Below are 16,412 nucleotides of genomic sequence, written 5' to 3'. Positions count from 1 at the left end.
AAAAGTTAGAGGGTCTTCTAAAAAAGTTATTTATTCACCAGTGTTTCTTGTTACAGCCTACTGCTTGCATTGTTCCAGTAACTACGGCGGCGGCTTTCTGGTTTGACGCCCTTGAGGAGTCTCTGAAAGTAGAGACACCCTTAGAGAACATTTTGGACAGAATTAGAACTCTCAAGCTAGCTAATTCCTTTATCACAGATGCTGCTTTTCAAATTGATAAATTAGTGGCAAAAAATGCAGGCTTTGCCATTTTGGCGCGCAGAGCGCTATGGTTAAAATCGCGATCTGCTGATGTATCATCAAAATCTAAACTTTTGGCTATTCCGTTCAAGGGTAAGACCCTATTTGGCCCTGAATTGAAGGAAATCATTTCCGACATTACTGGAGGTAAAGGTCACGCCCTACCTCAAGACAAACCTCTTAAGATGAGGGGTAAACAAAATAATTTTCGTTCCTTTCGAAATTTCAAAGGAGTACCCTCTGCTTCCCCTTCCTCCACAAGGGAATTTTGCTCAATCCAAGTCTGTCTGGAGACCTAACCAGGCCTGGAATAAGGGTAAACAAGCCAAGAAACCCGCTGCTGCTACCAAGACAGCATGAAGGGGCAGCCCCCGATCCGGGACCGGATCTAGTAGGGGGCAGACTTCCTCTCTTTGCTCATGCTTGGGCAAGGGATGTTCAGGATCCATGGGCATTGGAAATTGTGACCCAGGGGTATCAGTTGGAATTCAAGGAATTTCTCCCAAGGGGGAGATTTCATCTTTCATGTTTGTCTGTAGAGCAGACAAAAAGAGAGGCGTTTTTACACTGTGTAAAAGACCTCTATACCATGGGAGTAATTTGTCCAGTTCCAAAGCTGGAACAGGGACAGGGTTTTTATTCAAACCTTTTCGTGGTTCCCAAAAAAGAGGGAACTTTCAGACCCATTTTAGATCTAAAATGTCTAAACAAATTTCTCAGAGTCCCATCGTTCAAGATGGAGACTATACGAACAATCTTACCATTGATCCAGGAGGGTCAATACATGACCACCTGGACCTAAAGGATGCGTATCTTCACATTCCTATCCACAAGGATCATCATCAGTTTCTAAGGTTTGCCTTTTTGGCCAAATCTCACACAGGCATTGTGTTGTCTTTCCTAAGAACTCACGGTTGGAAAGTGAATGTAGAAAAGAGTTCACTTGTTCCACAAACAAGAGTTCCATTCTTGGGAACTCTGATAGACTTGGTAGACATGAAAATATTTCTGACGGAGGTCAGAAAATCAAAGATTCTAACTACTTACCGAGCTCTTCAGTCCTCGGCCATCAGTGGCTCACTGTATGCAGGTCTTTGGATTAATGGTAGCAGCAATGGACATCGTCCCGTTTGCTCGCTTTTATCTCAGGCCACTGCAGCTGTGCATGCTCAGGCAGTGGAATGGGGATTATGCGAATTTATCTCCTCAGATCAATCTGGATCAAGAGACTCTCTTCTTTGGTGGTTATCACAGGATCATCTGTCCCAGGGAATGTGCTTTCGCAGGCCATCATTGGTTATAGTGACAACGGACGCCAGCCTCTTGGGCTGGGGTGCAGGCTGGAATTCCCTGAAGGATCAGGGTACTTGAACTCTGATGGAGTCTCAATTACCAATCAATATTCTGGAACTGAGAGCAATATTCAACGCGCTTCAGGCGTGGTCTCAGTTGGCTCTGGCCAAATTCATAAGATTCCAGTCGGACAATTTTACGACTGTGGCATATATCAATCATCAGGGGGGAACAAGGAGTTCTCTAGTGATGATAGAGGTATCAAGGATAATCCAAAGGGCGGAGACTCACTCTTGCCATCTATCAGCTATCTATATCCCAGGAGTAGAAAACTGGGAAGCTGATTTTCTAAGTCGTCAGACTTTTCATCCGGGGGAGTGGGAACTCCATCCTGAGGTGTTTGCATCATTGATTCAACAATGGGGCATTCCGGAATTGGATCTAATGGCATCTTGAGAGAATGCCAAGCTTCCACGTTATTGATCCAGGTCAAAGGATCCCCAGGCTGTACTGATAGATGCTCTAGCAGTACCTTGGTCGTTCAACCTGGCTTATGTGTTTCTGCCATATTCTCTCCTGCCTCGTGTGATTGCAAGAATCAAACAGGAGAGAGCTTCAGTAATTCTAATAGCGCCTGCATGGCCACGCAGGACTTGGTATGCGGATCTAGTGGACATGTCATCTCTACCTCCGTGGAAACTACCATTGAGGCAGGACCGTATCATCCAAGGTCCGTTACAACATCCAAATCTAAATTATCTGCAGCTGACTGCCTGGAGATTGAACGCTTGATTTTATCTAAGCGGGGATTCTCTGAGTCGGTCATTAATACTTTGATTCAGGCTCGCTAGCCTGTCACGAGAAAAAATTACCATAAAATATGGCGTAAATATCTTTATTGGTGCGAATCTAAGGGCTACTCATGGAGTAGGGTTAGGATTCCTAGGATTTTGTCCTTTCTCCAAGAAGGATTGGAGAAGGGATTATCAGCTAGTTGCTTAAAGGGGCAAATTTCTGCTTTGTCAATTTTACTACATAAGCGTCTGGCGGATGTCCCAGACGTTTGGTCTTTTTGTCAGGCTTTAATCAGAATCAAGCCTGTGTTTAAACCAATTGCTCCGCCATGGAGTTTGAATTTAGTTCTTAATGTTCTTCAAGGGGTTCTGTTTGAACCCATGCATTCCATAGATATTAAGCTGTTATCTTGGAAAGTTTTGTTTTTAGTTGCTATCTCTTCTGCTCGAAGAGTTTCTGAGCTTTTTGCGTTACAATGTGATTCACCTTATCTTATATTCCATGCTGATAAGGTGGTTTTGCGTACTAAACCTAAGGTTGTTTCAAATAAGAATATTAATCAGGAAATTGTTGTTCCTTCCTTGTGTCCTAATCCTTCTTCTAAGAAGGAACGTCTGTTACATAACTTGGACGTGGTTCGTGCCCTGCAGTTTCACTTAAAACCGACCATGGATTTCCGTCAAACATCTTCTTTATTCATTGTTTATTCTGGAAAACGTAGGGGTCAAAAAGCTACGGCTACCTCTCTCTCTTTTTGGCTGAAAAGCATCATCTGCCTGGCATACGAGACTGCTGGACAGCAGCCTCCTGAAAAAATTACGGCTCATTCCACTAGAGCTGTGGCTTCCACATGGGCTTTTAAAAACGATGCTTCTGTTGAACAGATTTGTAAGGCTGCGACTTGGTCCTCCCTTCTTACTTTTTCCAAATTTTCCAAATTTGATACTTTTGCTTCTTCTGAGGCTATTTTTGGGAGAAAGGTTCTTCAAGCACTCGTATCTTGTAGAAGAAAAGGAAATTTATGCTTACCTGATAAATTGATTTCTTCTACACTACGACAAGTCCACGGCCCGCCCTGTCATTTTATGATAGAATTTATTTTATTTTATTTTTAAAACTTCAGTCACCTCTGCACCTTTTTAGCTTTTCCTTTCTCTTCCTATACCTTCGGTCGAATGACTGGGGGTGGAGTCAAGAGAGGAGCTATATAGACAGCTCTGCTGTGGTGCTCTTTGCCACTTCCTGTTAGCAGGAGGATAATATCCCACAAGTAAGGATGAATCTGTGGACTCGTCGTATCGTAGAAGAAATCAATTTATCAGGTAAGCATAAATTTCCTTTTTTTTTCTGTGTATTTTTGTGTGAATGGTTTAACTATTCATTTTGTAAGATTTTTAAAATGCTAATTTTATTGTGCACTCTTGTAATGTATGCACCTCCCCCATACAAAAATACAGTATACGCCCCTTAGTGGGACATCATTCCACCAGGGAAATAGAAGTACTGGCCAGCATTCTTTAATAATCTCGCCAGCCCAGAGACCTTTAGATCACCAGGCCCTAAATCGTAGACTAATATACAACATAAACTCCTTATTTGTGGCATCATAAATTAACCTCATGTATTAGATGTGAGCTTTTTGTAACGGATTCACAAACTTTCAGCATAAGTTCTGATCATAATAGTAATAATATATTTTTAAATTTCATAACTCTGCTGAACTCTACAGCTTTAACAAGTCAAAATGAAAATGTATCAGGAAAATGACTTTATCTTAAATTACAATACAATGGTATTACCATTTATAATGTAGGACTTTTTCCTTTGCCTCAACTACCTGTAAATGACATAAAATGTAATATTTAAATGTTGTATAATAATGCTACAGTGGTTCTGTTTGAATACAGCTGCACAACTTTATTAACTAAACAGTGATTATGTATATTGTGATCTTAGGCACAGAAATGTCCCTTTCCTCCTTTTTGTATCGTTTCTACATGTGCACACTCCTCTGGTTACCACAAAGAAATTCATTGGAACAAGCAAACACCAATTATATGGAGATAACATTGAAGAAATGGACTGGATGATTGGTAAGAAAATGTCAATGTTTAACCTCAGAAGGTTTGATGATTTGATTGTGATCAGCCCTAATAAGGGCTAGATGTGGAGTAGTAGTTTGCTCACTCGCTAACCTGACGCCCAAAAAGCCGAAGTTAGTATATCTCACTGCGTTAAAGGGACAGTCTACACCAGAATTTTTATTGTTTTAAAAGATAGATAATCCCTTTATTACCCATTCCCCAGTTATGCATAACCAACACAGTTATAATAATATACTTTTAACCTCTGTGATTATCTTGTATCTAAGCCTCTGAAAACTGCCCCTTTATTTCAGTTCTTTTGACAGACTCGCAGTTTAGCCAATCACTGCCTGCTCCCAGATAACTTCACGTGCACGAGCACAGTGTTATCTATATGAAATACGTGAACTAACACATTCTAGTGTTGAAAAACTGTTCAAATGCATTCTGAAAAGAGGTGGCCTTCAAGGTCTAAGAAATTAGCATATGAACCTCCTAGATTAAGCTTTCAACTAAGAATACCAAGAGAACAAAGCAAAATTGGTGATAAAAGTAAATTGGAAAATTGTTTAAAATTACATGCTCTATCTGAATCATGAAAGTTTATTTTGGCCTAGACTGTCCCTTTAACGTATCCTCCCATAGACTTCAACGTAGGGGGAAAAGTGGGAAAAAAACAACACCCAACAAGTTGCGCAAACCCAATCGCATTTTCTCAATTGCGCTAACCAGACATGAAATATGAATATTTCACATTCCAATGTTCTTCACATAGCAAAATATGTTCTATTTATTCTTAAATACATAATTCTCTCTCTCTCTATATATATATATATATATATATCTCTCTCGCGTCTTATGAACTGCATCTCAAAAGACATTTTGAAATAATAAAAGTTTTTTGTGCTTTTTGTCACAAAGTTTACAGAACATGTTTATAAATAAAAATATTTCAATAACATATTAATAATAACAACAATAAATAACAGCTGCAGCAGCTGGGGTTGGAAAGCTACAATCTAAAGGGGTGATTACTGGACGCAATTGGGTTGTAGGGTGCTTATATAACTCATCAATCTGACATTTGTATTTAATACAAAGTAATATAATTTAATTCTGAAAATAATATTGGGGAAGGAGTATCCCAGTAATCCTCTTTGAGAAAAATGGGGCATTTGCATTCTACTGACTCAACAGAAAATAGGGCTGGTCTTCATATTTTTCCAGGGCTGCTTTTTATTCCCAGTCCAGCCCTGGCTAAGGATGTTACTCAGAGTACAGTAGGTTTTGAGCACAATTATGCAAGATGAGAACTAGCAGTATAACAGGCAATCTAGCAATTAGAGTAATTTTTCAAAAGCAAGTTCTTATTAAGGAACAGAAGCATCTCTGCATGTTCAGCTATAAGTCTGTTTCTGCTATCAGTAAGGACATTTGACGCTAAGCTGAACAGTCTTTCACTTTTCACACTACTGCATGGGTCAGAAAGATATTTTTGGGCCATTAAATCTGTTTATTAACTGCCCTGTACTTCAGGGGTTTGTCTGAATGAGACTTAAAAAAGACGAAGTAACCAGCGCCCAGGACTGATATCTGCTCACTATAAAGAAGACCCCCTAATAGGTCTAGAAACGGAACAATGAATTAGGATATATAGGAGCGCCAATGGCTTAGATATACCACAGGGAATAAAAAGTCAAAAATGGTCTCCAATAATTTCTATCAACCAAATATTTAATATATAAAACCAATGTAATTCTGATCTTCAGAATCATAAAAACACGAAATACATATAGCAAAGCTTAAAATACAATACAATAAATGATTTGAACACCGTGGAAAATTTTTATTTTTTATTTTTTATTTTTGATTTTCCACGGTGTTCATCATATGATTTAAATGTTGCAATATTTGTATGCACTGTTGACCTATTAGTGGGTCTCGTATCACTATATTAGTGATCCTATCACCTCGATAAGAACATTTGAGCTAATATATTATACATTGTATACTAGATTTATTTGTACGTGTATTTAACAATATCATGTACCTACTAGAAGGTTTTTAAGAGGACTCATGAAAACTGGAACATTAGATATTGGTCATCCAGTTTAACCAACCGGATCTGTTATCTGTTGTATTTCAAATCATTTATTGTATTGTATTTTAAGCTTTGCTATATGTATTTCGTGTTTTTATGATTCTGAAGATCAGAATTACATTGGTTTTATATATTAAATATTTGGTTGATAGAAATTATTGGAGACCATTTTTGACTTTTTATTCCCTGTGGTATATCTAAGCCATTGGCGCTCCTATATATCCTAATTCATCGTTTGTCTGAATGAGGTAAAGTGATCTCTCCCAGCTAGGCTTCCAGCTGTATAGTAGCAGCTTTTGGAGCACTGCTCTGATGTACAAAAATACAAATAACAGCAATTTGTATTGGCAGAAAAGAAGTGAACAATTTTTAGTTAAGTCTCCACTCCAGCTTAAAATGAAATGGGAACATGCAGTTTGAAAAACGCCACAAGATGGCATATGGGTAGGAATTGGAGGGATTGGTTTAAGTATCGGTGCATTTGCACGAGTACAAGTACTCATGCAAATACTTGGTATCGGCACCGATCGGTGCTACCCTAATCTATACCTATATATATAAATCAATAGAAATTATTGCATAGGCAATTAGCACATCTAGACAAGTATCCCGCTTGCTTTTACCCAGTAAAACTCCATATACTGTACACTGTTACCAATGCACCAGAGGATTCGGGGTAAGATATACAAAATGCATATGCAACATCTAAGGATTTTTGCTTCAGATACTGTTAAAACACAGCGGTCCCCTAATGGGATAAGTGCAGCAAATACAAAAATTACTACTGGAGAGCTGTTTCAGTCTTATTAGAACTCTTCAGCAGTAGATAGTTTTTTTAATTGCTGCTAGGTAAAGCTCATTCTATTTTTTTTGAGGAAGGGGTTTTGAACCTTTATTCTTTTAAATTTGAATTATCTGCCTAAGTGTTTTGTTTCTTATCTTTACTTTTTGCTTTAGATAATGCAATTATAAGAGTTATATCTGAACACTTAAGGAGCAGTGCATAAGCATATGGAATACTCAATTCTAAAAAATTGACTATACAAGCCAAATAGACCTGATAGTCTTAAAGAAATGCTTTTATTGCACTGTGAAAAGTGAATTATAGGAATTACTCCGGTAGATTACTGGAACTTGTGATTGAAAAGAAATAAATGTCATCAATTTAAAATATAACCTTTATTAATTTTTTATATAAAAAAGACAGCATAAGATATGTGTGTATGCTACCCTGGAGAAAGTTAAAAACACACTCTCTGTTGGTTGTATAACTCTTAGTTTTTATGATATTACTAATATAGAATACTAGGTAACCTAGTTGTGAAGCAAAATTGTGTTCTGTATCTGTCTATTGTATATCTAAGGACTGTGTGGCCTAATCTCTGGCCAGTCCCTTAGATTAACCCAGGTGGGTTTACTTATATAATATACTTATTGTGCTTTAACTTTATGGTCTTTAAAGATAGATAGGCTTGTAAGGTACTATGAACTTCAGTGTTAAGCTATGTGACCAGTATACCCTGGGCTTATTCCAATGTTTATACTTGCAATTAAATACCTGTGGTAACTGGGAAGTCTGGAGGGTCACCTATATGTCAGTCTATATAATATCGCCCCAACGCTGAATTGGAGTTAAATTAGCAGATATAAATGAAATCGATTGAATTCAATATAATTGTGCACATACTGTTGCATAAAGGAATGGGCTTGGATTACAGCTAGTAGTAATTTGAGGCAGTCTGAGTCTTATGGTACTTGACTATATGTTGTCAAAAATAAAAGCTGTTATAACATCCTAATAAATTGTGGGAATTTTACATCCGGTCTGGAGCTATGTTTCAAATGGCAATTCAGACTAAGCCTTCATACGTGTGCTTACAGCCACTTGCTGACATTTGTTATCTGTCACACTGTTATTATAATTTAGTAATACTGCCTGTAAACTTTACTACTTTTAAGATCGTCTAGGATATTATTAAGACAATATTGTCCTGGAATCTGCTCCTTCAGTTTTTATATTACCTTCATATTACCGTGTTGTGTTATACTGGTGCAGCGGTTAGCCCTTCATTAAACATAGAGTAACTAGTAATAACTACTGCTTAGACCTGTGAGGATCAGACTTATGTATGCTATCCCTCTATTTTTTCTATCATAGAATTACAGCGTTGATGAATTAGAGTTTGTAATAGTATGACACTATAATTTTTTAAAATTATCGTAGTATTGCCACCTATAGTAGTATACGATATTATGGTGATAATTGTCTTAGAACTAATCCCCCAGACATTATATTAGCCAACCGTTATCATATGTTATGCAAGTGCAGCGGTTACCCATATATATATATACTGGGATGGAATGCTAGTAGTTTCAGCTAAAGCCTATACAAAGCCACAGGTTACTTAGTATGAATTAGCTATAGAGAATTTCTTTTAAACTAAGATTTTCAATCTATTAATACAACATGAGAGGCAGTTAAAATAGAGAGGACCCCTGACGCAGCGTTTCACTAACGCATCCTCAGAGGGGTTACCCGGGCCGGCATACTTCCGGAAGTATATAGTCTTCTAATGTCCCACCTCTGAAGTCTGATTGGGCAGGGACTGTTGTTGCTATTAGTGGAGCTTATGTCAATCATAAAATTGGTTCTGTCCCGAAGGTTGCTATGGAAACGGCGTGTAACCGGAGATTACTATGGAGGCGGCGTGTAATCACCATGGTTACTGGATACTAACACCATGCTCATAGGGATAATAAATACAGCAACGTTTGACATTGCCTTATTCGCTTCGTCCTGATTTGCATTTTTCTTTATTAAGGTATATGTTCTTATAGTTACTTATAGGGAAGAAAAACGAAAGCGTCTGTTTAAATGTAACACCTTAAATGTATGCGTATATAGATACTTTTAAAATTCATAATAATATTATTACATTGTTTAATAGTGCAATGATATACGAGTGAGAGGTGAAATAAAAATTAAATATAAAACTTAAAAACTGAAAACAAGTGTTGCATTGAGAATAGTGCTGAATGCAGGATGATAAAATTAATACTAGGATGATATGTAAATCTCAAGTTAATTTAGTGATAAAGATCTAAGATACAGCTCGAGTGGGGATTCTTTTTATTTGTGCATTGAGCAGTTGGCTAAATATATAACCAACTGTTGAATCGTGTTGTGTTTGCACATTATTTAAATGTGATATGTTAACGTGTTAAAATTACTTTGGACAAAGAAATTATTTACTAAGAAATCAAATTAAAGTGCTGCACAGTGAAGAAAAGGTGATACCAATTCTATTTAGAATTGGAACCATGAAGGTGATTAAGTGTGAATAGATAGTACAATCTAAATTTTAATTATTGTATCCCATTGATTGTACAAAATCATACATGTTTAAGGTATGACATTCTGTAAATGTTATCTCACAGATCATTTATTGTTGTTTGATCACTATATTCATTTTTATATTTTATTATTCCAAATAGACATGATAATTGTTGTTATCATTAAGTCCATGGGGTTTGACACTGTTCAATAGGTGTATCCATCTACACTCCATTTTAAGTAGTTTTTGCTCTAGGTTACCTCCTCTAATGCCTAGAGTTGCTTTCTGTAATACTGAAAATTTAAGCAAGGACTCATTGCTGTTATGTTTGTGATAAAAGTGCCTAGCTACACTTGTTATTTGTTTGTTTTTCTCCATGTCCTTATGAGCATTTTTGATATTCCTGCTATGTTCCATTATCCTTGTCCTCACTTGACGTGTCGTCATTCCGACATAGAACAGCTTACATGGACATTGAAGGACATATATAACACCTATTGTGGTGCAAGAGAAATGCTCAGCTAGTATATGTTTATTTCCATATTTATCGTCAATGTCCTTGATTTTCAGTACTTTGGGACATGTACTGCATGTCCCACATGGGAACATGCCTTTTGATTGACTTGCTTTTTTGGGCATGTGGATATAATGACTTTTGACCAGTGTGTCTTTTAGGTTTTTAGGTCTTTTATATCCTATTGAGACTTTATCCCCAATCTGAGTTGATAGTAGGGGGTCATTCTGTAAGATATGCCAGTGATCATTTATTATAGTTGTTATCTGTTTTATTTGAGGGTTGTAGGTCGTAATTAGTCTTGGTTGATTGTCCTGTTTTTTCTGTCGTGGTTGTAAAAGCTTTTGTCTGTCTTGCTGCAATGCCTCAGTTTTAGCTTTTTTTATTGACCTTTTACTATAACCTCTCTCTTGTAGCCTGTTAGATAATTTAGAGGCTTCTTGCCTGAATGTACTCAAATCGGAACAATTCCTCCTCAGCCTTGTGAATTCCCCTTTTGGGATAGCCTTGAGAGTGCAGGGGGCATGGGCACTGGTATGGTACAGTAGTGTGTTGGTTGCTGTTTGTTTTCTGTATATATTTGTGCTCACCCTGCCTTCTTGGTTAACTTGTATTTGGAGATCCAGGAAGTTAACTGATTGCTGACTGTACTCATATGTGAGTTTGATGTTCAATTTGTTATTATTCAAGATTTTCATGAACTCACATAATATTGGTTCGGGGCCTTCCCAGATGAATAGTATATCATCTATATACCGAATCCAACAAGGGATGTACTGCACAAATCTATCATTATCTCCAGTGAATACCGTTAGGTTCTCCCACCAACCTAAGAACAAATTTGCGTACGTGGGTGCGCAGGCAGTACCCATCGCGGTACCCTGTGTTTGTAGGTAGAAGCGATCTTTGAATGTGAAGTAATTATGATGAAGTACAAAATGTAATAGATCTTTAATGAAATGGTTATGATCTTGATTTTCATTCACATTTGTACTTAAATAATAAGAAATTGCCTGTTCACCCAAATGATGTTTTATGTTGGTGTACAATGATTCCACATCTGCCGTTATAATAAACGAGTTAGGGGGTAGTGTCATATTGTCCAGTTTTTGTAGCACCTCCATAGTGTCCTTAACATACGATGGTAATGTGTATAGATATTCTCTGAGTCGTTGATCTATGTATTGACTCGGTTTTTCAGTTAGACTACCGTTGCCTGACACTATAGGCCGGCCAGGAGGTTTATGGATGTCTTTATGTATCTTGGGAATCATATAGAATGTGGCTGTGGTAGGATGTTGTTGTGATAAGAATTGTTTTTCCGTACTGTTGATAATTTTATCCTGATATGCCTTCTCTATGATTTTACTATACTGTTCACTGTACATAGCTGTTGGGTTGCCAAATAATTTCTTATAGCAATGTTTATTGTCCAGTTGTTTAGTAGCTTCATCAAGATACATATTCTTGTCCCATAGGACTATGTTACCCCCCTTATCCGATGGCTTGATGATGGTATCATGCCATGTGTGGATTTCTTTTAATGCTTTTTGTTCTTGTTGAGTAAGATTAGTACTTGTCTTGAAATCAGGTAGTTTTTCTATTTTCTCACATACAATTGTATTAAACACTTGGATCTGAGGTGATAGGTGGCTGGGAGGAATATATTTAGATTTATTTCTGATTTTTTGTCTCCAGTCAGTATCTGGGGATATGTTTTCTGAGTTATCATTCAGTAGGTCTTGCAGATCTTGTAAGGCCAGTTGATCTGTCATAGTCCAGTCATCACCGAGTTCTTTCTTGGCATATAATTTTTTCAAAAGTAGCTTTCTAGTGTACAGATTTATGTCTTCAGCTGATGAAGATGAAATAGCCTCCTTAGAAGCAGAAATAAAAACTTACAATGACAACCTAAAGAACTTTGAAAACTTAGAAAAATTCACTGAACTATATACTCAATATCAATCAGAGCTGGATAAACCTATCACCTCAGATCCAAGTGTTTAATACAATTGTATGTGAGAAAATAGAAAAACTACCTGATTTCAAGACAAGTACTAATCTTACTCAACAAGAACAAAAAGCATTAAAAGAAATCCACACATGGCATGATACCATCATCAAGCCATCGGATAAGGGGGGTAACATAGTCCTATGGGACAAGAATATGTATCTTGATGAAGCTACTAAACAACTGGACAATAAACATTGCTATAAGAAATTATTTGGCAACCCAACAGCTATGTACAGTGAACAGTATAGTAAAATCATAGAGAAGGCATATCAGGATAAAATTATCAACAGTACGGAAAAACAATTCTTATCACAACAACATCCTACCACAGCCACATTCTAAATGATTCCCAAGATACATAAAGACATCCATAAACCTCCTGGCCGGCCTATAGTGTCAGGCAACGGTAGTCTAACTGAAAAACCGAGTCAATACATAGATCAACGACTCAGAGAATATCTATACACATTACCATCGTATGTTAAGGACACTATGGAGGTGCTACAAAAACTGGACAATATGACACTACCCCCTAACTCGTTTATTATAACGGCAGATGTGGAATCATTGTACACCAACATAAAACATCATTTGGGTGAACAGGCAATTTCTTATTATTTAAGTACAAATGTGAATGAAAATCAAGATCATAACCATTTCATTAAAGATCTATTACATTTTGTACTTCATCATAATTACTTCACATTCAAAGATCGCTTCTACCTACAAACACAGGGTACCGCGATGGGTACTGCCTGCGCACCCACGTACGCAAATTTGTTCTTAGGTTGGTGGGAGAACCTAACGGTATTCACTGGAGATAATGATAGATTTGTGCAGTACATCCCTTGTTGGATTCGGTATATAGATGATATACTATTCATCTGGGAAGGCCCCGAACCAATATTATGTGAGTTCATGAAAATCTTGAATAATAACAAATTGAACATCAAACTCACATATGAGTACAGTCAGCAATCAGTTAACTTCCTGGATCTCCAAATACAAGTTAACCAAGAAGGCAGGGTGAGCACAAATATATACAGAAAACAAACAGCAACCAACACACTACTGTACCATACCAGTGCCCATGCCCCCTGCACTCTCAAGGCTATCCCAAAAGGGGAATTCACAAGGCTGAGGAGGAATTGTTCCGATTTGAGTACATTCAGGCAAGAAGCCTCTAAATTATCTAACAGGCTACAAGAGAGAGGTTATAGTAAAAGGTCAATAAAAAAAGCTAAAACTGAGGCATTGCAGCAAGACAGACAAAAGCTTTTACAACCACGTCAGAAAAAACAGGACAATAAACCAAGACTAATTACGACCTACAACCCTCAAATAAAACAGATAACAACTATAATAAATGATCACTGGCATATCTTACAGAATGACCCCCTACTATCAACTCAGATTGGGGATAAAGTCTCAATAGGATATAAAAGACCTAAAAACCTAAAAGACACACTGGTCAAAAGTCATTATATCCACATGCCCAAAAAAGCAAGTCAATCAAAAGGCATGTTCCCATGTGGGACATGCAGTACATGTCCCAAAGTACTGAAAATCAAGGACATTGACGATAAATATGGAAATAAACATATACTAGCTGAGCATTTCTCTTGCACCACAATAGGTGTTATATATGTCCTTCAATGTCCATGTAAGCTGTTCTATGTCGGAATGACGACACGTCAAGTGAGGACAAGGATAATGGAACATAGCAGGAATATCAAAAATGCTCATAAGGACATGGAGAAAAACAAACAAATAACAAGTGTAGCTAGGCACTTTTATCACAAACATAACAGCAATGAGTCCTTGCTTAAATTTTCAGTATTACAGAAAGCAACTCTAGGCATTAGAGGAGGTAACCTAGAGCAAAAACTACTTAAAATGGAGTGTAGATGGATACACCTATTGAACAGTGTCAAACCCCATGGACTTAATGATAACAACAATTATCATGTCTATTTGGAATAATAAAATATAAAAATGAATATAGTGATCAAACAACAATAAATGATCTGTGAGATAACATTTACAGAATGTCATACCTTAAACATGTATGATTTTGTACAATCAATGGGATACAATAATTAAAATTTAGATTGTACTATCTATTCACACTTAATCACCTTCATGGTTCCAATTCTAAATAGAATTGGTATCACCTTTCCTTCACTGTGCAGCACTTTAATTTGATTTCTTAGTAAATAATTTCTTTGTCCAAAGTAATTTTAACACGTTAACATATCACATTTAAATAATGTGCAAACACAACACGATTCAACAGTTGGTTATATATTTAGCCAACTGCTCAATGCACAAATAAAAAGAATCCCCACTCGAGCTGTATCTTAGATCTTTATCACTAAATTAACTTGAGATTTACATATCATCCTAGTATTAATTTTATCATCCTGCATTCAGCACTATTCTCAATGCAACACTTGTTTTCAGTTTTTAAGTTTTATATTTAATTTTTATTTCACCTCTCACTCGTATATCATTGCACTATTAAACAATGTAATAATATTATTATGAATTTTAAAAGTATCTATATACGCATACATTTAAGGTGTTACATTTAAACAAACGCTTTCGTTTTTCTTCCCTATAAGTAACTATAAGAACATATACCTTAATAAAGAAAAATGCAAATCAGGACGAAGCGAATAAGGCAATGTCAAACGTTGCTGTATTTATTATCCCTATGAACATGGTGTTAGTATCCAGTAACCATGGTGATTACACGCCGCCTCCATAGTAATCTCCGGTTACACGCCGTTTCCATAGCAACCTTCGGGACAGAACCAATTTTATGATTGACATAAGCTCCACTAATAGCAACAACAGTCCCTGCCCAATCAGACTTCAGAGGTGGGACATTAGAAGACTATATACTTCCGGAAGTATGCCGGCCCGGGTAACCCCTCTGAGGATGCGTTAGTGAAACGCTGCGTCAGGGGTCCTCTCTATTTTAACTGCCTCTCATGTTGTATTAATAGATTGAAAATCTTAGTTTAAAAGAAATTCTCTATAGCTAATTCATACTAAGTAACCTGTGGCTTTGTATAGGCTTTAGCTGAAACTACTAGCATTCCATCCCAGTATATATATATATGGGTAACCGCTGCACTTGCATAACATATGATAACGGTTGGCTAATATAATGTCTGGGGGATTAGTTCTAAGACAATTATCACCATAATATCGTATACTACTATAGGTGGCAATACTACGATAATTTAAAAAAATTATAGTGTCATACTATTACAAACTCTAATTCATCAACGCTGTAATTCTATGATAGAAAAAATAGAGGGATAGCATACATAAGTCTGATCCTCACAGGTCTAAGCAGTAGTTATTACTAGTTACTCTATGTTTAATGAAGGGCTAACCGCTGCACCAGTATAACACAACACAGTAATATGAAGGTAATATAAAAACTGAAGGAGCAGATTCCAGGACAATATTGTCTTAATAATATCCTAGACGATCTTAAAAGTAGTAAAGTTTACAGGCAGTATTACTAAATTATAATAACAGTGTGACAGATAACAAATGTCAGCAAGTGGCTGTAAGCACACGTATGAAGGCTTAGTCTGAATTGCCATTTGAAACATAGCTCCAGACCGGATGTAAAATTCCCACAATTTATTAGGATGTTATAACAGCTTTTATTTTTGACAACATATAGTCAAGTACCATAAGACTCAGACTGCCTCAAATTACTACTAGCTGTAATCCAAGCCCATTCCTTTATGCAACAGTATGTGCACAATTATATTGAATTCAATCGATTTCATTTATATCTGCTAATTTAACTCCAATTCAGCGTTGGGGCGATATTATATAGACTGACATATAGGTGACCCTCCAGACTTCCCAGTTACCACAGGTATTTAATTGCAAGTATAAACATTGGAATAAGCCCAGGGTATACTGGTCACATAGCTTAACACTGATGTTCATAGTGCCTTACAAGCCTATCTATCTTTAAAGACCATAAAGTTAAAGCACAATAAGT

The 16,412-nt window shown here is 36.8% G+C and overlaps 1 protein-coding gene across 1 annotated transcript in view; it reads left to right on the top strand.

Moving 5' to 3' along the window:
• The window catches only part of LOC128653253 (arylsulfatase D), a 290,960-nt gene that overhangs the window by 95,539 nt on the left and 179,009 nt on the right, over positions 1–16,412 (top strand). Inside the window, exon 6 of the mRNA XM_053706442.1 lies at positions 4,285–4,421. Within this exon, the coding sequence (XP_053562417.1) occupies positions 4,285–4,421 (137 nt within the window). The remainder of the gene's footprint in view (positions 1–4,284; positions 4,422–16,412) is intronic.

This window comes from Bombina bombina, chromosome 3 (assembly GCF_027579735.1).
Source record: "Bombina bombina isolate aBomBom1 chromosome 3, aBomBom1.pri, whole genome shotgun sequence".
Taxonomy (NCBI): domain Eukaryota; kingdom Metazoa; phylum Chordata; class Amphibia; order Anura; family Bombinatoridae; genus Bombina; species Bombina bombina.
The sequence above is the reverse complement of the archived record's forward strand: the minus strand, read 5'-3'. Positions and strand labels throughout refer to the sequence as shown.